Source organism: Primulina tabacum, chromosome 17 (assembly GCF_025594145.1).
Source record: "Primulina tabacum isolate GXHZ01 chromosome 17, ASM2559414v2, whole genome shotgun sequence".
NCBI classification, from domain to species: domain Eukaryota; kingdom Viridiplantae; phylum Streptophyta; class Magnoliopsida; order Lamiales; family Gesneriaceae; genus Primulina; species Primulina tabacum.
Window position 1 is genome coordinate 24,741,192 of NC_134566.1, and position 26,497 is coordinate 24,767,688.

Genomic DNA, 26,497 nt, shown 5'->3' on the forward strand with positions numbered 1-26,497 from the left:
TTCTAAACTAGATGTCCTACACATCATGAAAAATTTCTTTGTGCTCATCCGAAATCAATTTAGCATGTCGGTCAAAATTATTCGTACCGACAATGCATCTGATTTTTTTAAACGGGAATGTACATCTTTGTTTCAATCTCTTGGCATAATACATCAAAGTTCTTGTCCATATACACCACAACAAAATGGTGTTGTGGAAAGAAAGCATAGACACATCTTAAACATAGCTAGGGCCTTGAGATTTCAGTCATCTGTTCCATTGAAGTATTGGGGTGATTGTGTTTTGACAGCGGTATATTTGATCAACCGCACTCCTACTCCCTATTTAGGAAACAAAACGCCTCATGAATTCTTATTTCATAAAGTTCCTTCATTTAATCACCTACGAGTGTTTGTTTGTTTGTGTTATGCTACAAACTTGACTATCCCTCACAAACTGTCTGCTAGAGCATCATCATGTGTATTCTTGGGATATTCAAACACGCAAAAGGGATATAAGTTGCTCAACCTACACAATAATAGAATATTTTTTTCTCGAGATGTGGTGTTTCACGAAGAGATCTTTCCCTTTTCTAAATCTGAACAGCAGTGCTCGCCTTTTCCATACAATCCCATTGTCGAGCATGACCTTGCTTTGCCATGTCAACCTGCTGTTCCTGAGCCACTTTCTTCAATTCCTCGACGATCGACTAGACGTACAACACCACCTATTTGGACAAAAGACTATACTTGTCCAACTTTGCCCCATAGTCATTTAGCCAAGTCCAGTTATCCTATTTCAAATTTCCTCACATATTCAAGATTTCATCAAGCTTATCAAAGTTTTTTGGCTTCAATTTCTTCTGAAAAAGAACCACAATACTATCATGAAGCAATAACTGATCCTAGATGGAAAGAGGCTATGGATTTGGAACTTGCAGCCCTCGAATTAAATGATACATGGACTATTGTTAATCTCCCTGCCAAGAAGAAGCCGATAGGATGTAAGTGGGTGTACAAAATTAAATATAAAGCTGATGGAACCGTGGATAGATTCAAGGCAAGGCTTGTGGCGAAGGGATATACACAACAACACGGAGTAGATTACCATGACACATTTTCACCCACAGCCAAGATTGTAACAATTCGGTGTATGTTGAGCCTAGCAGCTATTAGAGGTTGGAACTTACATCAAATGGACGTGACAAATGCTTTCCTACAAGGAGATTTAGATGAAGAGGTATACATGGACATGCCCTTGGGTTATAGAAGACAGGGGGAGTCCAAGGTTTGGTTGTTAAAAAAGTCCTTACCATGACACATTTTCACCCACAGCCAAGATTGTAACAATTCGGTGTATGTTGAGCCTAGCAGCTATTAGAGGTTGGAGCTTACATCAAATGGACGTGACAAATGCTTTCCTACAAGGAGATTTAGATGAAGAGGTATACATGGACATGCCCTTGGGTTATAGAAGACAGGGGGAGTCCAAGGTTTGCTTGTTAAAAAAGTCCTTATATGGGCTGAAACAGGCTTCGAGACAATGGAATCATAAGTTTTCTAGCATTATGAAGGATGCAGGATGTGTTCAATCACAACACGATCATTCCTTATTCATTAAACGGACTGCTGATTGCATAGTGTTGTTACTTGTGTATGTCGATGACATCATAATAACTGGTGATAGTGATTCCTCTATCAAAGAGCTGAAGCTGTTTCTTCATTCCAGAATACATCTCAAGGATTTAGGTCCATTAAGATATTTTTTAGGTATTGAGATTGCCAGGTCTAATGAAGGAATCTACTTATGTCAACGGAAGTATGCACTAGAACTGATTTCAGAAATGGGTTTGAGTGGTGCCAAGCCGTGTACAACACCTATGGAGCAAAACCTTAGGCTTACAAGTCATGAACTTGATTCGGTTATTCAACAAGAGGCTTCACTGGCTGCTGTCGATTCTTTACTGTTAGATTCCAATACTTATAAAAGGCTAGTGGGCAAGTTGATATACCTTACTATCACTAGACCAGATCTCTGCTATGTGGTGCAGAACCTCAGTCAATTCTTACATGCACCTAAGAAATCCCACATGGAAGCTGCTATTAGAGTTGTGCGCTACTTGAAGTCCACACCCGGTTTAGGTATCTTGTTGTCTGCTCATAGTGACTTGTCCCTATCTGCATATTGTGATTCCGACTGGGCTGCCTGCCCTATGTCTCGAAGATCTCTCACAGGCTATTGTGTGAAGCTAGGAGATTCATTGGTGTCCTGGAAGACTAAGAAACAAAGCACGGTTTCAAGATCATCCGCGGAAGCTGAGTATAGGGCAATGGCTACTACTTCTTGTGAGATTGTATGGGTTACTGGATTGCTTCAAGAGATGGGTGTGTCTATTACAGAACCAGCCACTTTGTATTGTGATAACATGGCAGCAATGCATATCGCTGCCAACCCACTTTATCATGAACGCACGAAGCATATCGAAATAGATTGCCATTTGATACGGGAAAAAATTCAGTCCAAGTTACTCAAAACTTCTTATGTTTCCACAAACGATCAACTCGCGGACATTTTCACCAAGAGCTTGGGAAAGGATCAACACACCTACTTGCTGTCCAAGATTGGTGTCTTAAACCTCCACCAATCTTGAGGGGGAGTGTTAGTTAGTATTCATTTTGTTAGTTGAGTATTCATTTTATTAGTTGATATTCACATAGGCATAAGCGTGTTCATTGCATAACACGCTTTCTTTACTTCTCTTTACTTCATTGTGTATAAAAGGGCATCAGTGTACAAACGTGTGAATAAGAAAAATAATTGATTCAGATATTTCCCTCCAGTTTTACAGAATTCAACAGGGCCATCCTTTACTCTACTATTATTATAGAAGTATGGGGTTCGAGACAAAGAAAGATCATGACAGCATATCAGTTTTTTCTTTATATTTTACTTGGATCTGTTTTTATGTTATAAGCTATTATGTTGCTTCTTCTCCAATCAGGAACCACCGATTTACAAATTTCATTAACCACAGAATTTAGTGAACCGCGCCAAATCTTTCTATGGATTCCTTCTTTCGCCTCTTTCGCCGTCAAAGTGCCTATGGTACCAATTCATATTTGGTTACCCGAAGCTCATTCAACATTAGAGATATTTGATACTATTGAACTAACCACATTGTTAGCTTTAAATTTCAGGGTGTCTATAACAGCTACCATGCCCACAGGCACAAATTCAAACCTTTCGCCTATTTCGTTTTGCAGTGCTCATCATCACTTTTAAAAGAATCTTGTAAGTCTCCTACAACAAATATTAAGAAGTTGATCAAATTATTCATTATGTTTTGAAAAAAAAAATTGGTTCAATAACTCACTATATGTTGTTTGTTTTTATATACCCCTCCCCAAGCTATTGAAATATACGGGGAGGGGTATTTAAAATACATTAGAGTTGTAAATTTAGGTTGACCATCCACTAAAAAAAGACTGGTTACGTTACAAATTTGACAATCCTTTTGATGGCGGATCAAAAGGAGCTGACCCATTTGGTTTGCAAGCCAGGGCGGGGGGTGACGGATTGACCTGCCAATTATTTTAAAATAAATTTTATTATTTTATTTATGATTATACACGTATGATGATGAATTTTGAAAGATTTAGCGTCAAAAAACTGTACTTTTTATTAGTTCTAAAGACAATATAAGTCACAAATGTGAATGGCAACAAAGAGAGCCAAATCCGGTATCGCTCATTTTAACAGTATCCTTCATCAATCAATAAGACCAAGAAAATATTTTACTTAACTAACGTGGTTTGCAAGCTATTATGTTAATCTGTTGATTGACTATATGTGCACCGAAAGGTTGCTGCTACGGATTCCATCGCCATTAAAAAAAACAAAGAAAACATTTTATTAGAAATTGCTATCTGTAGTTTCCCCAACAGAATCCCATTTTTTCTACACAAGGCTTCAACTCTGATCACTAATATCATCATCCAAACCAAATCCAAAAACAAAAAACCTGAAGGTGTAAGACAGTTGAGTAATAAATCAACAATTTTCAAGAATAAATTTTCCAGGGACTGATTTATTTCTATAGTTAGGGCAGCCGCTTTAGCTCCTCTAGTGAAAAGAAAGGAGTTGTAAAAGAACTTGTTAAATTATAGAGAAAATTAAAAGACAAAAATTCATCACAACATTCCGGTTCGGCTTTGCGGGCAAAACTATGAAGATCCTCCTCCAATGTCTCCTTGACTGGTAATTATCTGTAATTGAAGCAGAAATCTCATTCACATTCTAAGCCATTGCGTTAGTTTGCATTTGAAAACGTACTCTTATTAAATTTGTTGTGTCATACCGTATTTTCCAGCACCATTTTATCCGGAATTACTATTTTCATATCTAGTCGGGCATGGATGCTGACTTTTCCCTTGAAAAGAAAAACCAACATTGTCAAACAGTTGATATGCAGAAACTATTCATGGCGGAGAAGACAGACAAAACTAAAGTAGTTGTACCCATCAAAAAAATAATGAAAATTTTAAAATTCCACTATTGATTTTTACCTCATGCATTTAGATTCTCAATGTAATTTTTTGGTTCAAGGTTTCATGAATCATGATGGAGTTTGAAGAATATAAAGTTCAAATCGCAGGAATGTGGAAACCATTTTTTCACTCAAGTTGTGTTTGGATTGGTGTATTATGCTAAAAAGAAATATTTAAATTAAAGTATTTAAAAATCTATTGATTTGAGCTGATATATAATTGGTGGTAATTTCAAATCCTCTAAAAAAATATATAAAAACATATGGGAGCCAGAGGTGGAATTTGAAATACGTATATGAATTCTTCATTTAAACATAAACAATGGTTTAGAATTAAGAATTTGAAATTCACTCAGTTTCAAACACTCCAATTCAAATGCAAACTAATAAATATGAATATTTGAACAGGTGTTGGTATTACAAGTTTATTGCAGAAAAGTATTATTACCTTGAGAGTAATACCAGCTCCAAACCAAACATCACCGGTCACCTTCAAGCTTTCAAGCCCAACAACACTAGGAACTGACTTGAAGCGTCTACGAAAGTCATCGACCTGAGAAAAAGTATAAAAAGAGTTGTGTGACGAAGGAAAGGTAATGGTGGGAGCACCGAAACAAGGGTCTAAGTTGAAAAGGCTTTACATTTTCAAATTCTGGTCCTAGTTCAATGGTAGGATCTGCAGGATTTTCTCTGGCAGTATTCCTTGTCAAGATGCCATCCATAAGGGTGTACAAATCCGACTGAATGAGAGGAAAATGATAATCTATAAATGCTATAAAGAAAATAAAAGGTAATAAACATTCAAGCTGGTTCCAGAATAACCTTTAGCAGAAGTAGGTCTGATGTGGCCTCAACTGGAAGATATCTCGACTTTGGAACACTTAGAGCAAAAGACTCATCAAATAGCTGCAAAATACAAGTAGCAATAAGGGAATAAGCAACATGCTTAACAGAAAACATGTGGATCAAAGTCAAACACAACAATAAGTTTGTGTAAGTGAAACAAATCAACAATACTGCAAATTTTTTTCAAAAAGATAGCAGCTATCCATAGATATTTAAGGCACAAGGCGCACTAAGGGACACAAGTGTCCTGGAGCCTGAGGTGCAAGGCTAGGCGCAAGGCAAGGCAAAATAAGGCGCAAGGTGAATTTAACTAAAATGTATGTTCTAGAAATATACTTCAGTTGAATATTAAACAATAATTAAAATAAAAAATTCATCAACAACAAATAATATACAAAGTCAATTTATTTTTAAAAACAATCAATTAATTAATCGTTAACCCTCTTTGTCTTCTTAAAGAAAACATTAGATGAAAAATTGGATATGTCTTGGAATTAAATTGCAGTTAAAAGCATAAAGAAAAGAGTGGCTGTTAATATATTTAAGTGTCTATAAAATAAAGAAAAATTAAAAACAAAAGAAAGAGAACACTGCAGTAATTAAAGAAGTAATATAGAAACACTGTAATTGAAATTGCAAAGAGAATAAAAAAAATTAAGGATGCACAGATTAAAATTAGGTGAAAGATGGTGCTCTTCGCTCAGAGTTTTTATGGAATAAAAGTCTGCTGATACATACATGCAGGATTTTCTAATAATTAAAAAGTTATGGGCTTGGGTTATATTAACTTAGACAAAAATTGCTCACAAACAATTTTCATAGAAGCACGCTTTTTCTAGCCTCAAGCAAGGCTTGCGCCTTGCAAGAGGCGTGTGCCTGGACTCACCTTGCAGGGCTCGCCTCTTGCAAGGTCTGCACCTGGGTGGTTACCCAAGCGCAAGCTTTTTACAACTATGCAGCTATTAACATTTGATGCATCAACCTATGGAAGGTAGAAGTGTTTTTATAGATTTACGAGCGAGTGTTTGCATGTTAATTCTAATGAAGTATAATTGTTACCCTTGAAATGGTAAAGTCCTCTCTCGCAGCACGTCTTGCCACCAGGCTTCCAATGGAATTCATATTTATCCACCTGTCATGGATCGGGAATGATTAGGAATTACAGAAATAGCTAATTTACTCTTGAAAAAGACACTCCCAATAGCAATATCTTACATTGTGTCAATGAATTTCCAGTTCATCTTTGGCAATGGAGTCTTCAAGATGCTCACAAAAAAATCAGTATCAGAAACAAATTAAATATATGGATTAAAGTCCAACCATAAAAAAATTAAAATTAATGCTGACAGCAGCACAAAATAAGAATTAAAATCATAAAAAGGAGTGGACAGTAAGACCAATAACATGGTTTTTTAATCCTGATACGAGTTTGAATAAAAAAGAGAGTGCAAAAACTATCAAACAAAAAACTGACCACAATTAATAGTGATGGATGGAAACAACAGACACATCTCATAATCTTGGAATGTAAGTGAAACAGTTAAATCTCACACAATATATAAGAGATTAAAAAAATCTAAGGTACGCTTACAATAGTTAATAGCTATTTAAGAAACAAACTTCTTACAAATTGAATTGAACTTGAGGCAATTTCAAGTCTGCCTTATGACTCCAGAAAACTAATGAGAAAATGCATGTCGAACAGAGTAAACACAAAATTGGGGCAAACCTTCAGGTTCATGAATAGTTGAAAAACCACTGATTACAAACCTTTAGTTCCAGAACCAAGTTCCTTCAGTGGATCTTACTAGGGCTGTTATTTCTCTATTTCTTAACAAGTAACAACTGAAGTGTTCCTAAAAGCTCAGGTTTCGTATTTGGGCTTTAAGACATGTTATGTTTAATAACACCAAATAGTAGGACTGAGCAAATTTCTAAAGATGAAGATGGTGGGACTCATACACTAAATAAAGAAAACAACTAATTTTGCATGGACTTCAAAAATGTTGAGCATAAACCGACCTTAAAATCTTCTTTCTTCTGCAAACTGTCATTCCCTTCTAGTTCAGAGGATTTTGCCATCACCTGAATACTATGAGAGTTAGAAACACAAACAAAGAACGATGCAATTAAGAGATTTGCTGAGCGTACCTCCACACAGTATTCGATATTGTTTTGAAGTAAATGGTTTAGAATCTCTGGTATTTGATTTAAGGAAGTGAACTGTTGGACTCTGCTTAGTGTATGAATGAATCCCACATGCAAATGTTACAGAAATCTAGGGGAAGGAAAAATTTTAACAAGTGAGAAAAACATTAACGTTGAGGAGGATACTTCTGTCGACAACATGAGCAAGGTTATCAGAACTCAAAATCAAGATATACTCTTTACCCTGCCAGAAAACAAAAATGCTATAAAACAAAGTCCAAAAGAGTATAAATGAGTCTTCAAAATTATGGTCAGACAAAATACGAGTTTGGACAATGAGGCTTGCACCTGAGAGAACATTATATCCAACTTTCCACTGGGCACCAGCTGGAGGAAGACCTTGGCAAGGTTCAAAGAACCCCTTCGCATGTACAAAGGCAAAAACACAAAATTAAGGTATCTTCATAACGCAACGACCCTTCACCAGAGAGCGCAAATGTGAGACCACTCAAATAGCTGTACTTCCACTCAGAAACTTCTCAATTGCATTACAGGAAGCAGACACAGATGGTTTTATGGAAGAAATAAAGCCTCCAGTGGCAAACAAACAAAACCAACTCAGGGAGTTATAAAGTTATAATAGATTGCCAATTAGACTGCTGCATTCACTCTCCAGATAAGAGAGAAGAAGCACCTTCTTTAGGAATGGAATGAACACAGTTTTTATTTTTTTTAGCAGCATCACAATGCAGGGTTGAGCAGAGTGAGATTTGATTAGCATGGTGCTCAAGCTACTTGAGCACATACGATGTATTAATGAGGAAAACAACAGGAAAGGACCCCTGATTTTCTATTTCTACAGGAAAATAAAGAAACATTAAATGAACTATCTGAAACATATAAAACTGCCAGAGATCAATGCTCAACTATAAATGCAAGGGCTAGAAAAAAATCCAAAACATGAAACATTTCTTTCCTCCAACAACATTCCAACTAACAATAATCAATGCATACAATATCATGAATTAATATTTCTCATTTTTTATAGAACAAACACCAGACTAATTTCCTAAGAACTGAATAATTCAGAACTAGGAAATCTGGCAAAAAAACTGAAAATAAATGAAAATTATGATGGAAGAACTTATCGATTGTCATGTATACTAGATAGTTGTGGGGGGGGGGGGGGGTGGGGAGGGGGGAAGATAAAACCAAAAATTGAATGAATCGAAGGGAAACAGTATTTTTCAAAAGGCGGTGAAGTAGGAACATCCAATGGGCAATGGCTAAATGAACAATACAAAGTATATTGAACAAAATCAGAGCCAAATAAATTAAACAAAGTAAAAATAGAATGCATTCTATTTCAAATCAGGAAAGGTGACCACATATTTCTAAATGCGACGATGGTAGAGAAACATGACTAGGGAGGGTGCCAGCACTTTACAGATAATACAGTTACGCAAATAAACACACTATTTAAATTGGCAACACAGACGGAAGAGGAATACTTCATGACACAGATACGAGAGAGGGAGAACTAGGAATTAAAAAAAATTAAGCACAACAAAGTTAGTAAGAAATAAGAGAAATTAGCAAAACTAATCTTATTAAAGAGTGTATAATTTGTATCCAAGATGTTTCGACCAATTAACCACAAATTTAACCCAAGCACATTTATTGTAGTGCCCAAATTCAGTACACGTATGACCCATGCATTCATTTAATTATTAGACCATTTAATTATTTTCAAATGAGTTTTAGCCATGCATAATTTATGAAAATGCATTATTTTAAATTATTCATGTTTATGTGATGCACGTTAAAATGTATTTTTCAAGTTTCATGTTTCAGGCGATTATTCGAGGCGGGATCGAGGAAGAGACCGGTGACGATTGTGACAATTTAAAACATGGTATTTTACTCTAAGTTGAAGATGGGGTATTTTTAATAGGTTATTAAGTTTTAATATTTTAAAGTATTATTATGTATTTAGTGATTTAAGAGTTTAAAATTTTAAAAATTGGTGTGTGATCATTTTATGGAAGAGTTTTGAGCAAATTATTAGGTGTTAACTTTTAATTAGTATTTAATTTAGTTACTTTAGCACAAATTTCTCCTAAATTAAAAACACACACACTCACACACACCTACACATTTTTACACACACTAAACACACACATTCAGATTTTCATATTTTTAAAAGAGAGAAAATTAGGGTTCTCCTTCCCCAAGAGCAGCCGCCCCTTTCTCTGATTATTTCCAGCAGGATTTTTTGTCGAGTTTCTTCAAAGAAATCGTTGCACGATCGTTCCGGATCAACCTCGCTCTCATCTCCGCTTCGATATCGCCGGTTCGGTAACGTTTATCATCAAAAGGCACGTATATTCTGTTCTTGATGCATCGATCATGTCATATTATGCGTGCGATGTTATTTATGCGTAAAACCATGTGTATGTTGTGTAGAAGTTTGAGCAATCACGTTTAAATCGCTTTTGGAGTCCTTTTTAGATCTAAAAATCCCGTTTTTACTGTTCTGGTCGAAACTGCGAATTTCCAGTCGAGATTTTGAGAACTTTCAACTAGAAAATTTTAGAACTTTTCGATACCTTCGATTTGATATAAAATTCGAGATTTTTGGATGAAAATTGAGTGAGTTATGATGTTTTTCGTGGGACTGCTCAAACTACGACTTTTACGAAAATTGTGTTCTTGAAGTTATTTGTTGCAGGCTTCGTTGGAAATCGACGGGTGATTGTTGCTGCGTCTAGGTATGATTGGTATGATGTTGGGTCGTTATTTATCATGTCGTTCGGTGTTGATAGGCACTAGAATGCACAAGAAGTCGTAGGAACCAATTGGTGTCAATTGCCGCGTTTTTTTTTCTCTCAAATTGTATGTATCGTAAGGGAACGTCGTTGTTTGGGTGTCCGTACGAGTTTAGATCGATGTTATGGTGTCTTAGGATGGTCTCAAGGTGTTTAATTCCGTTCCATTAGTCGTTCGATTTGGGAGAATAGATATTGTGTGGGTTTTCCTCGCAGGTGCAGAAAATCGAGGCCACACGGACCCTTACACGGGGTCCGTGCCTTTGTTTCTTTCGCGGTGCCAAATTCCCGAGGCTACACGGACCCCCACACGGACCTAGGCACGGGGTCCGTGCCCCTCCTCCTTTTCGATGTCTTTTTACAGAGTCTAGACGGACCCATGCACGGACCCAGGCACGGGGTCCGTGTCCTTCGCTTTTGAGAAAAATAATTTAGTATGCTTTGAGGTTAGACGTCATGGTTTAGTGCAAGGATTATCAAGGTCGTGTCATGGGAAATTTTAGAATGTCCTAAGTAATGATTGAACTTGAGAGTAAGTATGATTTCTACGTTTAAGTTATGCAAGTTAAGTATGCAAATTTCATGTTAGTGTGTGCAGCAACGGCCCCGATCGATGTCCAATGAATCCCTCAACGCCAAGTAAGTATGTATGACGTGCAAAGAAAATATTTTAAGTTTTTGAGGTATGTTAAATGTCTTGTGACCAAATTATGAATGGGTTTGGAAGTCGGTGAACGTGGCCGAGGACCTCTCCACCCCGTTAAATTATGAACGGGTTAGATCGTGGTTGGAAAGCGTTAAATTATGAACGGGGACCAACCAGCCCGTTAAATTATGAACGGGGATCTCATGTATGTGGCAGTGGATACGTCCCTGTCAGCCCAGTACTGTGGTTTGTCTGATCAGGCGTTTATTATGTATGGGTCACTTGCTTTGAAACATCCTCTACGCAAAATGATGAAGTTAAGTATGTCCATGTATGTTCAAGTATGCAAGCATGTTTAAGAGAAGTTCATGGCACGTCTAAGTATGTATGTACGTACGTTCAAGTTTATTATGCAAGTTCCAGTTTCAAGTATGTATGTCTTATTTTAAAGTTGCATGCGATTTTATTATGTAGTACTCGTTATCCCAGTTTATACGTGTTGAGTCTTTAGACTCACTAGACTTGATCGATGCAGGTGACTATGTTGATGAAGAGACGGGAGGTGGCGACCAAGGGGCAGGCTTGGACTGAGCGGGAGGCTAGACCCGAGGACCGCCTACGTTATTTTAAGATTTTAAGAAAATACATTTATACTCTGATTTTATGAGTGGATTGTGATACATTTTGCGACAGCTTTTCTTTTAGCAAATTTTAATTGTGATGGTTGATTTCAAAGATACTTTATGAATGATGAGTGACGACCATATGGAGGTTTCTATTAAAGAAAATTTTTAATTTTTCCGCAAATTTTAAGTATGAAAATACGGTTCGTTACAGTTGGTATCAGAGCGGTGTTCTTGTAAAGGGTTACGCCTACCGTCAGTCGCAAGAAGCTCACGAAGTCACACCTCAAGTCTGTAAGTTTTAAAGTTTTGAATTATGTTATTTAGTAAGCATTCAATCATGTTTTCAGCATGCTTACATGTAAAGTTCAAAGTACGTGCATCTCTTGTTCTTGCATCATATTCATGTATGTTGGGTACGTGTTGGGTAAATTATAGGAACAGTATGCTTCCTAGACGTATGGTTAACCAGGAAGCTAGGACTGAGGACATGGAGCACCGAGAGGAAGAAAGAGCAAATCCTCCGCCACCACCTCCAGACATGCAGGCACAGATGCTTGCAGGCATGACGCAGTTCTTCGCACAGTTTGCGGGGAACCAGGCTGCAGCAGTAGGTGCAGGGGCAAGGCCCCAACCAGAGGCAGTATATGAGAGGTTTCGGAGGATGAGTCCGAAGGAGTTTTCGGGTACTACTGACCCGATGGTCGCTGAGGGATGGATCAAGTCCATCGAAGTAATTTTCGACTTTATGGAGCTGGCAGATGCTGATAGGGTCCGTTGTGCCATCTTCTTATTGACTGGAGAGGCCAGATTATGGTGGGAGAGTGCATCAGTGGCAGTCAATTTGCAGGTGCTGCCTTGGAATGGTTTTAAGGAGGTCTTCTACTCCAAGTACTTCACTGAGGAAGTACGAACCAGACTCACCAACGAGTTTATGACGCTGCGACAGGGGGACAGTAGCGTGGCAGATTTTGTTAGGAAGTTTGAGAAGGGATGTCACTTCGTGCCCCTCATTGCTAATGATGTCCAGGCGAAGTTGAGGCACTTCTTAAATGGTTTGCGGCCGATCCTGCGCCGTGACGTGAGGGTAGCTGGCCCTACTTCTTATGTAGTTGCTGTCTCTAGAGCTCTGGCGGCAGAGCAAGACCAGCGAGATATTGAGGCGGACAGGCAGGGCAAGAGGCCCTATCAGGCACCACCGCAACACCAGCAGCAACAACAGCAGAGACCCCAGTTTAAGAGGCCGTTTCAGGGGCCGCCTGGGAAAAAGCCATATCCAGGACCGCCAAAGGGCAAGGGTCCAATTCAGCAGCAAGGGGCGCCTCAGAAGCCCGGTAACTTCCCAGTGTGCCAGAAGTGCAATCGCCAGCATCCCGGACAGTGCCTATGGGGATCCGGGAAATGTTTTAAATGTGGGGCTACAGATCACATGCTGAAAGAGTGTCCACAGTGGAAGCAGCCAACCCAGGGAAGGGTATTCGCCATGCATGCTCAGGAGGCGGACCCAGACACCACCTTACTGACTGGTAAACTTTTTTACCTAAGCTCGGTATTAATTTGCCTCGCATGTGGAATTTTTACTTGGGATTATTAGCGTGCTAGTAATATTTTGTTTGCCTAGGGTTATTGAATTCTATTGTGCTTAAGGTTTATGTTAGAAAATTTTGGGAAAATAAGTGGTGTTGTACTAACGCATCTCAGGAAACATTTTTATTAAGAGATTATCCACAACTGCACTGATAGACTCAAGAGCCACTCACTCCTTCATATCAGAGACGTTTGCTAATCATTTGGACCTCAAGTCCATTGGCCTAGACGTGAACTTTTCAGTGACAGTCCCATCAGGGGAAGAGCTGTTAGCTACCAGTGTGGTCAGAGATATCGATCTAGAACTGCATGGCCACCTAGTATATGCAGATTTAATCCTATTGCCGATGCCTGAATTTGACATCATATTGGGAATGGACTGGCTGACTAAGAACAGAGTTCTCATCGATTTTCAGAAGAGGTCAGTCTTGGTTAGACCGCCGGGCATGGAACAGTTCCTTTTTGAACCAGCTAGATGGAGAAGCTTTCCTCGCATGATTTCGTGCATGCAGGCGAGGAGGTTGATTTCCAAAAGGTGTCAGGCCTTTTTGGCTAGTATTATTTCAGCGCCTGACGTGCCCACTCCATCTTTATCAGAGGTGCCAGTAGTCAGAGACTTCCCAGACGTCTTTCCTTATGACGTCACAGGCCTTCCACCAGAGAGAGAGGTGGAGTTTGCAATCGATCTCGTGCCAGGCACAGCGCCAATCTCTAAGGCACCGTACCGATTAGCCCCAGCTGAAATGTTAGAGCTCAAGCAGCAGATTCAAGAGCTCCTCGACAAAGGATTTATCCGCCCTAGTTTCTCACCATGGGGCGCACCAGTGCTCTTCGTAAAGAAGAAGGATGGGAGTATGAGGCTGTGTATCGATTACCGAGAGCTGAACAAGGTAACGATCAAGAATAAGTACCCGTTGCCTAGAATCGAAGACTTGTTTGATCAGTTGCAAGGAGCTACCGTGTTCTCTAAGATAGATCTTCGATCAAGGTATCATCAGCTGAAAGTGAAGGACGCAGATGTCCACAAGACAGCTTTCAGGACCCGATATGGGCATTACGAGTTCTTGGTGATGCCATTTGGATTGACAAATGCTCCAGCAATTTTCATGGATCTCATGAATCGAGTATTTCAGCCCTACCTTAATCAGTTCGTCATAGTGTTTATCGACGACATTCTCATATACTCGAAGAGCCATGAGGAGCATAACCAGCATTTGAGAACAGTTTTGCAGACCTTGCAGAGTCGCAAACTATTTGCGAAGTTCAGTAAGTGCGAATTTTGGTTGCAGAAAGTTGCATTTTTGGGGCATATAGTATCTAGCAGTGGTATTGAGGTGGACCTAGCGAAGGTAGCAGCCGTCAGGGAATGGGTTGAGCCAAAGAATGCATCAGAAATCCGCAGCTTTTTGGGTTTAGCCGGTTACTACCGTAAGTTCATACGAGGATTTTCATCCATAGCGGTGCCACTCACTTCACTCACCAAGAAGAATGCTAAGTTTGTGTGGAGTGATGAATGTCAGAAGAGCTTCGACACCTTGAAGCAAGCTCTTATTTCAGCGCCAGTGCTAACCATGCCGACAGGGCAAGGCGAGTTTGTGATTTATACCGATGCATCTAAGCTCGGATTAGGCGCAGTGTTGATGCAGCAAGGTCGGGTGATAGCTTATGCTTCCAGACAGTTAAAAGTGCACGAGAAGAACTACCCGACGCATGACCTTGAGTTAGCCGCCGTTGTCTTCGCGCTGAAAATTTGGAGACACTATCTATACGGCGAGAAATGTCAGATTTTCACCGACCACAAGAGCCTCAAATATTTCTTCACGCAGAAAGAACTGAATATGAGACAGAGGCGGTGGTTGGAACTTGTGAAAGATTACGACTGCGAAATTAGCTACCATCCGGGGAAGGCTAATGTTGTCGCAGACGCCTTGAGCAGAAAATTGGCGGTTGTCGCTCAGTTGTCAGCTCAGAGACCGCTACAGTCGGAGATTCAGAGATTTGGTCTAGAGATTTATCGAGAGGGCAGAGCTCCTAGACTGTCTAATCTGATAGTCAAATCTGGTTTGCTAGACCGTATCCGGGCAGGTCAGTCTTCAGATGAGCAGTTACAGAAATGGAGACTGAAAGACGAAGCCAAGGGCAGTGTGCTGTACACAGTTTCAGACGGCATTGTGAGATACAGAGGTAGAATGTGGGTGCCTAGTGTTGGTTCGATCAGACAGGATATTTTGACAGAGGCATACGCATCTCCATATTCCATCCACCCGGGAGGTACCAAGATGTATAAGGACCTCCAGAATTTGTATTGGTGGCCAGGGATGAAGATAGACATCCGCAGATTTGTTTCAGAATGCCTCACCTGTCAGCAAGTGAAGGCAGAGCATCAGAGGCCAGCAGGATTTGTTAAGCCACTCCCCATTCCCGAGTGGAAGTGGGAGAACATTACTATGGATTTTGTGGTTGGGTTGCCGAGGTCAGTCAGAGGATCGAATTCTATTTGGGTTATAGTAGACCGACTCACTAAGTCAGCGCATTTTCTACCAGTGAAGACGACTTTCTCCATGACGCAGTATGCGGAGCTTTATCTCAGGGAGATAGTTCGTTTACATGGATTTCCAGTTTCAATTGTGTCCGACAGGGACCCAAGGTTTACGTCGTCCTTCTGGAAGAGCTTACATGCGGCCATGGGCACAAAGTTGCTTTTCAGTACAGCTTTTCACCCGCAGACAGATGGGCAGTCTGAGCGAGTGATTCAGATTTTAGAGGATTTGCTGAGAGCTTGCATGATTGATTTTCAAGGAACTTGGGAGTCTAGACTATCTCTAGTGGAGTTCACGTACAACAACAGCTTCCAAGCATCTATTGGTATGGCTCCCTATGAGGCGTTGTACGGGAGGAAGTGCAGATCACCAGTTCATTGGGATGAAGTTGGTGAGAGGATAGAACTTGGTCCAGAGATAGTTCAACAGACTGCAGACGTAGTGGTCAAGATTCGTGAGAGGATGAAGACTGCCCAAAGCCGTCAAAAGAGCTATGCCGATAAAAGGAGAAGAGATCTCGAGTTTGCCGTATGAGATCACGTTTTTATCAAGATAGCACCTATGAAGGGTGTTATGAGATTTGGAAAGAGAGGCAAACTGAGTCCGAGGTTCATTGTACCGTTTGAGATTCTTGACAGAGTTGGGACACTAGCCTATCGTGTAGCCCAAATTCAGTACACGTATGACCCATGCATTCATTTAATTATTAGACCATTTAATTATTTTCAAATGAGTTTTAGCCATGCATAATTTATGAAAATGCATTATTTTAAATTATTCATGTTTATGTGATGCACGTTAAAATGTATTTTTCAAGTTTCATGTTTCAGGCGATTATTCGAGGCGGGATCGAGGAAGAGACCGGTGACGATTGTGACAATTTAAAACATGGTATTTTACTCTAAGTTGAAGATGGGGTATTTTTAATAGGTTATTAAGTTTTAATATTTTAAAGTATTATTATGTATTTAGTGATTTAAGAGTTTAAAATTTTAAAAATTGGTGTGTGATCATTTTATGGAAGAGTTTTGAGCAAATTATTAGGTGTTAACTTTTAATTAGTATTTAATTTAGTTACTTTAGCACAAATTTCTCCTAAATTAAAAACACACACACTCACACACACCTACACATTTTTACACACACTAAACACACACATTCAGATTTTCATATTTTTAAAAGAGAGAAAATTAGGGTTCTCCTTCCCCAAGAGCAGCCGCCCCTTTCTCTGATTATTTCCAGCAGGATTTTTTGTCGAGTTTCTTCAAAGAAATCGTTGCACGATCGTTCCGGATCAACCTCGCTCTCATCTCCGCTTCGATACCGCCGGTTCGGTAACGTTTATCGTAAAAAGGCACGTATATTCTGTTCTTGATGCATCGATCATGTCATATTATGCGTGCGTTGTTATTTATGCGTAAAACCATGTGTATGTTGTGTAGAAGTTTGAGCAATCACGTTTAAATCGCTTTTGGAGTCCTTTTTAGATCTAAAAATCCCGTTTTTACTGTTCTGGTCGAAACTGCGAATTTCCAGTCGAGATTTTGAGAAAACTTTCAACTAGAAAATTTTAGAACTTTTCGATACCTTCGATTTGATATAAAATTCGAGATTTTTGGATGAAAATTGAGTGAGTTATGATGTTTTTCGTGGGACTGCTCAAACTACGACTTTTACGAAAATTGTGTTCTTGAAGTTATTTGTTGCAGGCTTCGTTGGAAATCGACGGGTGATTGTTTCTGCGTCTAGGTATGATCTGTATGATGTTGGGTCGTTATTTATCATGTCGTTCGGTGTTGATAGGCACTAGAATGCACAAGAAGTCGTAGGAACCAATTGGTGTCAATTGCCGCGTTTTTTTTTCTCAAATTGTATGTATCGTAAGGGAACGTCGTTGTTTGGGTGTCCGTACGAGTTTAGATCGATGTTATGGTGTCTTAGGATGGTCTCAAGGTGTTTAATTCCGTTCCATTAGTCGTTCGATTTGGGAGAATAGATATTGTGTGGGTTTTCCTCGCAGGTGCAGAAAATCGAGGCCACACGGACCCTTACACGGGGTCCGTGCCTTTGTTTCTTTCGCATTGCCAAATTCCCGAGGTTACACGGACCCCCACACGGACCTAGGCACGGGGTCCGTGCCCCTCCTCCTTTTCGATGTCTTTTTACAGAGTCTAGACGGACCCATGCACGGACCCAGGCACGGGGTCCGTGTCCTTCGCTTTTGAGAAAAATAATTTAGTATGCTTTGAGGTTAGACGTCATGGTTTAGTGCAAGGATTATCAAGGTCGTGTCATGGGAAATTTTAGAATGTCCTAAGTAATGATTGAACTTGAGAGTAAGTATGATTTCTACGTTTAAGTTATGCAAGTTAAGTATGCAAATTTCATGTTAGTGTGTGCAGCAACGGCCCCGATCGATGTCCAATGAATCCCTCAACGCCAAGTAAGTATGTATGACGTGCAAAGAAAATATTTTAAGTTTTTGAGGTATGCTAAATGTCTTGTGACCAAATTATGAATGGGTTTGGAAGTCGGTGAACGTGGCCGAGGACCTCTCCACCCCGTTAAATTATGAACGGGTTAGATCGTGGTTGGAAAGCGTTAAATTATGAACGGGGACCAACCAGCCCGTTAAATTATGAACGGGGATCTCATGTATGTGGCAGTGGATACGTCCCTGTCAGCCCAGTACTGTGGTTTGTCTGATCAGGCGTTTATTATGTATGGGTCACTTGCTTTGAAACATCCTCTACGCAAAATGATGAAGTTAAGTATGTCCATGTATGTTCAAGTATGCAAGCATGTTTAAGAGAAGTTCATGGCACGTCTAAGTATGTATGTACGTACGTTCAAGTTTATTATGCAAGTTCCAGTTTCAAGTATGTATGTCTTATTTTAAAGTTGCATGCGATTTTATTATGTAGTACTCGTTATCCCAGTTTATACGTGTTGAGTCTTTAGACTCACTAGACTTGATCGATGCAGGTGACTATGTTGATGAGGAGACGGGAGGTGGCGACCAAGGGGCAGGCTTGGACTGAGCGGGAGGCTAGACCCGAGGACCGCCTACGTTATTTTAAGATTTTAAGAAAATACATTTATACTCTGATTTTATGAGTGGATTGTGATACATTTTGCGACAGCTTTTCTTTTAGCAAATTTTAATTGTGATGGTTGATTTCAAAGATACTTTATGAATGATGAGTGACGACCGTATGGAGGTTTCTATTAAAGAAAATTTTTAATTTTTCCGCAAATTTTAAGTATGAAAATACGGTTCGTTACAGTTATAGTTTCTAATGTTATTTTCAGAACGGTATAAAATAACTTACATTTGATTCTTGCCATCTTCCCCTTCAGCTGGTGGAGGCACAACATTACTTGTACTTTCTTGGGATTGACTCTGTACATAAAATATTAGGTCACCAAAATTAACATAAAAATCAAGTATAACAAAAGAGAGTCCTATATGGAATAAATCACACAGATGCACCTAAAGCACCAAAACACAAACCATCGTCACAGCATGGATGTTCTTATTTGAGCGCTTTGCCAAGACCTATCACCAAACAAGCAGCAAGTGTCAACTTCCAACATATATCAATTCCAGCTGAGAATAAACAAAGTTACCTTCATTATACCATCATGTGCACTAGTTTCATTAACCAAAATCAAAGGAATGTTGCATCCGTACTTTACATTGAGACCCTGCAAACAGTGCAAAATGAAAACACTCAGAACCAACCTGTTCAATATTTTGTTAAGAGTTAGTATAAATATTAAACCCAAGTTTCGGGGAAAAAAAAGATGGAGTATCACATCGATTTGGTTGACAATCAAGTCCAAGCATGTTAAGCCGTGAGCAATTTCCATAACACACCTGCATCAAACACAAACAAAAGTGAGAAGCTGGCAGAGATATATGGGCATTTGTAAGCTTATAGCAGGCGGTAGAAATTGTTATGTCGTATTTGGATCAATAAAATGTTGCAAAAAGATTTCAAGGGCATTTAAAATTATAATAAACTTGAAATTGGTAAAGATGAACTACTTGTGCAGTTTTCTATTTCTTTAGGAGTGAAATTATTTGTCACCGTATCTAATCCAGGTCTTAGTGAGCAAGGCCAACTTCTTGCAATGCTATAATCATAATTATCAAAAGTCCACCAGGTATGCGCCTTGGACCAAGAAGCAGGCCCAACCTTTGCGCTTAGACACGGATCCAGGATCAACACTTCAATAAATGCATGCCTGTCCTGTGAAGTTAAGGTGCCTTAAAGGATCAAGGCCCCCATGAATAGTGCCTTAAATGCAGGAATTGCGAATTCAAAGTGCAATTTGATTCTAATCATTTCATTTTCACAATCTTAAAAATACTTATTTATTATGATGTAATAGTCTGTACCCAATCGATGGCATAAAACAATTTTTTTCAAATATTTAGATTTGATAGTATCACGAGATAGTACGTGTCCCTTCGATAAGGCAAGTGCCTTGCCCCTTATGCCTAAGCTATATGATATCCATGTCCCTTGCTGTGCATCGCCCCACTAGAAAATATTTAGATAGTGTCCATTGAAGAAGCTTGTCCAGCCAAATCGCTCTTATTTGTTAAAATAATATAGCATACCGTTTTATCTAAAACAAATGCAATAAATTTAAAATAGCAGCCCCCACATCAGTTATAATACTGTCTCATATGATATGAACATTTCCAGGAATGAGAGCAAATAGGTTTAAAGGTAGTGTCTCGGATAAACACTTACTTGGGGGTTTTAAAGCCCATCTTATCTCCCAAAATGCTATTAAACTTCAATACGACAAGTTTGTTCAAAAGCTGCATGGTTTCTTGTATATCTGTGAAAATGGGAAACAGAGCGATAATAGAATCAACTACTTAAAATCAAAGGACTAGAAATGCTATTGTCTAAAGCTCTGAACATATCTTGGTGTTATTTAATAGGAGGGATCATTTAGTTTTCAAGGTCATAAGTCCATGATAATTCCATTTGGCATTCACAAACAATCTAAATTACCTTAGAACCTGTAATGAACTACCAAGACAGTTGCTATTTGCTTTCATGAAGTGGTAGTTTGGCAAAACAAAAAACCTTAATTTACGGAGAAAATAAGATAAAGGAAAATTCATTGAAATATAAGTGATGCCAAAATGAGAAATATGAAGTTTGGGTTTAGGAGATACGAAAAGTAGTTTAAATAGGGTGCTAAAATTCACCTACCAATTTGTTTTTGTGTGTCTGCTTGAGATTCACTAGCATATACATTGAATTTGAATGTATACTAGAGAATCATCCAATCTAGAGATAGTTTTGATGATTGATTCTAAAATAACAGATTTACAATAAAAAATCAAGTCAAGAACTAAAATATTTGATTCAAGAACCGCTTAGTTCAACTACAACCTATAAGGCCAACGAGGGAAGTAAAAATGAATGCAATTAAACTATTTACCATCAGGAACTGCCTTCAAGTTTTCATAAGGAAAGACAACAAATTTGTCCTTCATAACAGTCTGGTCATTTTGTTGAACGTCCTCCTCTCTTCCACATGCAAGTTCCAAAAAAGCAGTAAGTACGAGTGATAATCATTAAAGTGGAATGAGGACATACAAGAGATAAGTATAAGAAATCAAGGAGGTTTGAAATCTCGTATGAAACTTTAGACAAGCTAAAGAAAAAGTTGCCAACGAAACAAATAAATTAAGGAAGCCCTAAAATCACAGATAATCTCTATAATCACTTGAATGCATGAACAGATAATCTGATTTGCGACATGATCAAAAGGACTAATAACTCATCAAAGCCCATGACTTGTATCACTAAAGTACACTAAATTGTTGACTCAAGCACACTCAAACAGTGTAACCAGAGACACATTTTGATTCTTCAAGAAGCAAAACATTGTTGACTGATGCCAGAGTCCAAAATAGAAATATAAGATGTGACCACAGAGAAATAGTTTGGAACATAAAAATGTATAGCCAAAAACTTGTGCAAGTTGCAAACATAAACATACAACACATTACAGTCCCCAGAAACCTTGAGAATCACAACCAAAGAAGTATCCAAGAAGCACCAACCAACATAATAAAATAATTACAAATTTGTATAGAGCACAAAGATAACTAACACCAAACTAATCAAGACACTAAATTGCATGTAAGGTACATAAGAAATGAATCACTAAAACAACTGAAACATCATTCTTATACCGTGTTGTTGATTCCCCCTCCTCCGCCATTGCTCTCTTTTGCTCTTTCAAGATAGTTTTAGTCATCAAATTACAAAACAAATACACAAACTCCACTGAATCATTTGCAGGAACCGGGTAAGTAATTTTCTTATAAGTATCCCAAGGCATACTGGAATCCACCAGCCCAACAACGGGAATCTGCAGCTTATCCGCCTCCCTGATCACCGAACTCTTCCTCTCCGAATCAAAAATAACTATACAATCTGGAGCTTGCACCGCGCCAAGATTAAATTTCTTGTTTCTGCCCCGAAACTTCTTTGGACTCGAACTATTTGTTAAAAAGCCTCCAAGACGCCAAGTTGTATCATTCTTAATTTTCGTGATCTCTGTCATCTGGGATATTATCTCGTCGAATAGAGAGTTTGTATTGACGAAGAGGAATCGAGCATTGTTGCGAGCAAGCTGGCCGATGAAGTTGCAGGCATTTCGAATGCAGATGAGGGTCTTGTCGGAATCTATGACGCTAATGGAGTTGCGGGTGCCTTCGGAGAAGATTTTGAAATGGTGCTCCGTCACGCGGCGGCCGAGATGAGCATTTGTGCTGAGAAGTTTCTGGATTACGACGGAATGGAAAGACATTGTAAAGTGAAACGAGGGAGTCTCAGCCGTTCCCTCCGAATGGTGAAACGGGGGTGGTCGATGGAAGTGGAATAAGGGCCTCTAGGGGGTTTAAGGACGGCGGCGGCGTCACTACTCAGCTTATCGGATCCTTGACTCAACGGCTTCGGGCCAACTTTGCTTGATGCTCGTGTTCCGATCGTAAGTGATACTTATTTGTTGACACTAATAAGAAATTTAGTACAACTTTTTTTATACAATTTTTCATAATTTAGAGAAATAATTATTTAAATTGATTGTTTCTGGAAAATTTTATGGTAATTTATAATGATTTTGTGGATCGAAAATTTCCTGAATGATTACAAAGTCATAATTGGAATATCAATACTGTATAGATAGATACAGGGGAGCTTATCAGTTCTAGGGTTCCGGACCGGGTGATGCCAGAACTGGTCGGAACCGGTTCCAAGATTTAAACCTTGGAACCAATCTAATATTGGACCGGTTCGATGATTTTTAGACTGGTTCCGGTTCGATTTGGACCGATTCCGAGTTCTTTGTCCAAATATTATTATTTTTAATATATAATTACTTTTATTAATGAAGATTTTTTTATTTAGTATTTCGAGTTGAAACAATACTGAATAATCATAAAAATAAAATAAAATAATTAAAAATTTGATTTTACAATTGAAAATCTAAAATTCATCACGATTTATTAAAATATATTTTGAATATTCCTGATCTTCATCGGAACTTGAGCTTTGAAATTCATCGATTGCGCCAACAGTCATATTCTTTTTTTCGGCTGCAAACCAATCGATTGCGCCAACAGTCTGATAAGGGTTGACTCTCCTCCAGTCATTACGGATAAGAGTACCTCTGATGAAAAGAGGTAGTTTGAAAGGTGGGAGAGATTGAATTGCATGTGTATGATGATTATCAATAGGGTCATTCCAGAAACATTCAGAGGCACAATGTCTAGTGAATTTGCTACAGTTAAGACTTTCCTTCAGGACCTCGAACAGAGGTATGCAAAAAGTGAAAAGTCTGAAATTGATACGCTTTTGGCAAGCCTCGTTTCAATGAGATACAGGGGTAAGGGTAATATCATTGAGTAAATTATGGAAATGTCTCATCTTGCTTCGTGGTTGAAAGAACTGAAGCTTGACCTCTCTGAAGACTTGCTGGTGCATCTGGTTTTGATATCTCTTTCTCCTCAGTTTAATCAGTTCAAGGTGATCTATAACTGTCAGAAAGAGAATTTGTCTCTGAATGAGCTCATCTCGACTGTGTTCAGGAAGAGGAAAGATTGAAGCAAGACAAGATAGAAAGTTTTCATTATGCCTCTACCTCGAAGGATAAATGAAAGAAAAGGAAGCTGTGGATACACATCCTCCGAAGAAACAACAGAAGAATCAGCGATTCTCAAAGTTCTGGTTGTTTTTTCTGTGGCAGTAATGGACATATGAAAAGCAATGCAGTAATTATCATGCTTACCGTGCTAAGAAAGGTATGCTTCTGAATATGGTTTATTCTGAAGTTAATTTAACTTCATTGCCTAGACACATGTGTGGATAGATTTTGGTGCAACAACTCATATCAGTGTGTCTATGCAGGATTGCCTGGATTGCCGAAAACCAAGCGATGTTGAAAGATTCATCTACGTTGGTGACGGCAACAAAGTTGAAGTTAAGAAAATAAGAAAATTTAGATTATTGTTAAAGACTGGAATATATTTGGATCTTTACGAAACATTTGTTGTACCATCTTTTAGACGGAATTTGATTATTGTTTCTGTGTTGGACAAACTCGGTTATTCGTGTTCTTTTTGAAATGGAATATTCAGCTTGTTTCTTGATTCAAAATTGGTTGGTTCTGGTTTTTTATTAGAATACGATAATCTTTATTCTTTGGATGTTATTGTTTCATTTAATGAATCCCTGCAAATAAGTAAAGACATTAAAAGAAAATTAACCAATAAGAATTCAGCTGCGTTATGGCACAAGAGATTGGGGCATATCTCTGAAAAGAGAATCATGAGAATTTTGTCAGATGAAATTCTCGAATCTTTAGATTACACAGATTTTAATAATTGTGTTAATTGTATAAAGGGGAAACAAACCAACAAAAGGAGATTTGAAGCCAACAAGTGTTCAGGCGTCTTAGAACTTATACATACTGATATTTCTTGACCAATCCCTTCGGCTGCTTGGAATGGTCAAACAGTATTTTATAACGTTCATAGACAACTTTCAAGATATGACTTCATTTATCTCATTCATGAAAAGACACAATCATTGGATGTGTTCAAAAACCATACCCTGATCGACGATCCGAGAGCGTCTATATATCAATGATACAAGTCTTGTTCATATAATGAAAAATGAAAATTTCGGATATCAAAATTTTCACTTACCATATTGGATGATTGCCAGTTTAGTCAAAAATTATTCACAAAATAGGCAGTTCCACTCTCTTTCTTTAATTAGCAATTAAGCTAACTTTCATTTCTTCTATCATATAGAATCAATTTATAAACTCATTTGTAAGCTTCATTTTTGATCTCCATCAAACTATAAGTTGTCAAATTCAACTCCTTGAACTTTGACTATCTTAACAGGAACACAGAATCCGATATTTGTATGACCCTCAATGGTTCATGGATACAGTTGGTTGTGGGTTCACATCTCCATGTGAATCAGAATAACATTTATTCTTATTCGAGTTTACCCTAGTTAACCCCATTCTTTTCATCAACTTCTTGATCAAGAATGTTTGAACTTATTTCTGATTGCACCCAACAGAACATGATAAAAGCGTCTAGTAGCATCGTCCCATTATCTCCTAAGTATCGCTGATAGTGCTTGCAAGAACCTTTAGTCATGGTTAGCGTACAGTACGGTCCCTTCAACACATATATCACGATCGAATCTGCAACCATTAGTATATCGAGAGTTGCATATAAATTCGATAACGATGTGATTTATTTTGAGTAATAGTATAATCATATGCACAACTGAGAAAACACTTTTCCAAACTACACATGTCTTACTCTGGCCAGAGATTTCTTGTACTATTAACTCATCAGACCATATATGATATCTTTACTCATAGGCGAATGGTGAATCCCCGACTACAATGCATTTGCTCCTATGTATTTCGAAACTACACCCAATCTCGCCACCCGATGACACTCAATTGAGTCGGTAAGCGGATCAAAATGCATACTAGTACGTATATCCCCTACATTATCCGGAGTCAAAGGACTAATGGTGTACAACCATAACTGCGGACTATTCCTATCACACCTTTACTCTATACTTGACATGATTACCATAATCAAAATAGGATTTGAATGATATATCTATATTATGAAGCAATTTAAACAAGAGACATCAATATGACGGTTTATAAAAATTTTGCCATGATGTCCCTATATTTTGAATACACCAACACTCAAGCAACAATAACAATATGTAATACACCAACACTCAAGCAACAATAACAATATATACATATAATCTTATCCTCATATACAAAAATATTCTGTATCATTATACACATAGATATACACCTTGTAGAACTTGTTTCAAAACCTGACATTAAATTCATTATAATACATATGCGGAAGCTATACAATAAGACATCCCGGTTCTTGTCGAGGTGAGGCACGTCACAAGCATCCATTGGCGAAACGGCATCCTATATATCTTCATTACCTGGTCATATAATACATGAGCTATGTGAGTTTATAAAACTCAATAATTTGGCACTTATACGTATCAATGCGTAGAAAGAACATACATATCAAGTCGTGATCAACAATGAATCTTTAAACCATATCATACTATAGCATATATTCATATTCATTTTTTTACTTGAGCCTCATTAGTTGACACGTACTACCGTGATTTATTTA

At 38.4% G+C, this 26,497-nt stretch overlaps 2 protein-coding genes across 2 annotated transcripts; one reads left to right on the plus strand and one right to left on the minus strand.

The window, feature by feature from the left end:
- Positions 1-3,866: 3,866 nt before the first annotated feature.
- Positions 3,867-22,791, minus strand: LOC142530794 (UTP--glucose-1-phosphate uridylyltransferase-like). Its single transcript, XM_075636631.1, has 18 exons — positions 21,977-22,791; positions 21,217-21,305; positions 20,511-20,601; positions 19,564-19,624; positions 19,375-19,452; positions 19,259-19,303; positions 19,077-19,147; positions 7,869-7,941; positions 7,707-7,764; positions 7,524-7,570; positions 7,395-7,457; positions 6,588-6,628; positions 6,432-6,504; positions 5,349-5,432; positions 5,168-5,266; positions 4,975-5,079; positions 4,338-4,409; positions 3,867-4,245 (listed from the first exon to the last, which is right to left on the minus strand). The coding sequence occupies exons 1-18, from the start codon at positions 22,594-22,596 to the stop codon at positions 4,204-4,206; spliced, it is 1,812 nt and encodes a 603-aa protein (XP_075492746.1). The 5' UTR covers positions 22,597-22,791; the 3' UTR covers positions 3,867-4,203.
- Positions 11,961-18,929, plus strand: LOC142530795 (uncharacterized). Its single transcript, XM_075636632.1, has 2 exons — positions 11,961-13,143; positions 18,730-18,929. Exons 1-2 carry the CDS (start codon positions 12,027-12,029, stop codon positions 18,783-18,785), a joined length of 1,173 nt encoding a protein of 390 aa, XP_075492747.1. The 5' UTR covers positions 11,961-12,026; the 3' UTR covers positions 18,786-18,929.
- Positions 22,792-26,497: the final 3,706 nt, after the last annotated feature.

What these genes read in the sequence shown, in the direction of transcription:
- LOC142530795 (XM_075636632.1), top strand. Translation starts at nt 12,027, where the DNA reads ATGTTGGGTACGTGTTGGGTAAATTATAGGAACAGTATGCTTCCTAGA. An exon ending in AGACACCACCTTACTGACTG is followed by an intron (nt 13,144 to 18,729) that starts GTAAACTTTTTT and finishes TGATCGATGCAG; the next exon opens with GTGACTATGTTGATGAGGAG.
- LOC142530794 (XM_075636631.1), bottom strand. Translation starts at nt 22,596, where the DNA reads ATGTCTTTCCATTCCGTCGTAATCCAGAAACTTCTCAGCACAAATGCT. An exon ending in CTTGAAGGCAGTTCCTGATG is followed by an intron (nt 20,602 to 21,216) that starts GTAAATAGTTTA and finishes CCATTTTCACAG; the next exon opens with ATATACAAGAAACCATGCAG. An exon ending in GAAGATGGCAAGAATCAAAT is followed by an intron (nt 7,942 to 19,076) that starts GTAAGTTATTTT and finishes GTACATGCGAAG; the next exon opens with GGGTTCTTTGAACCTTGCCA.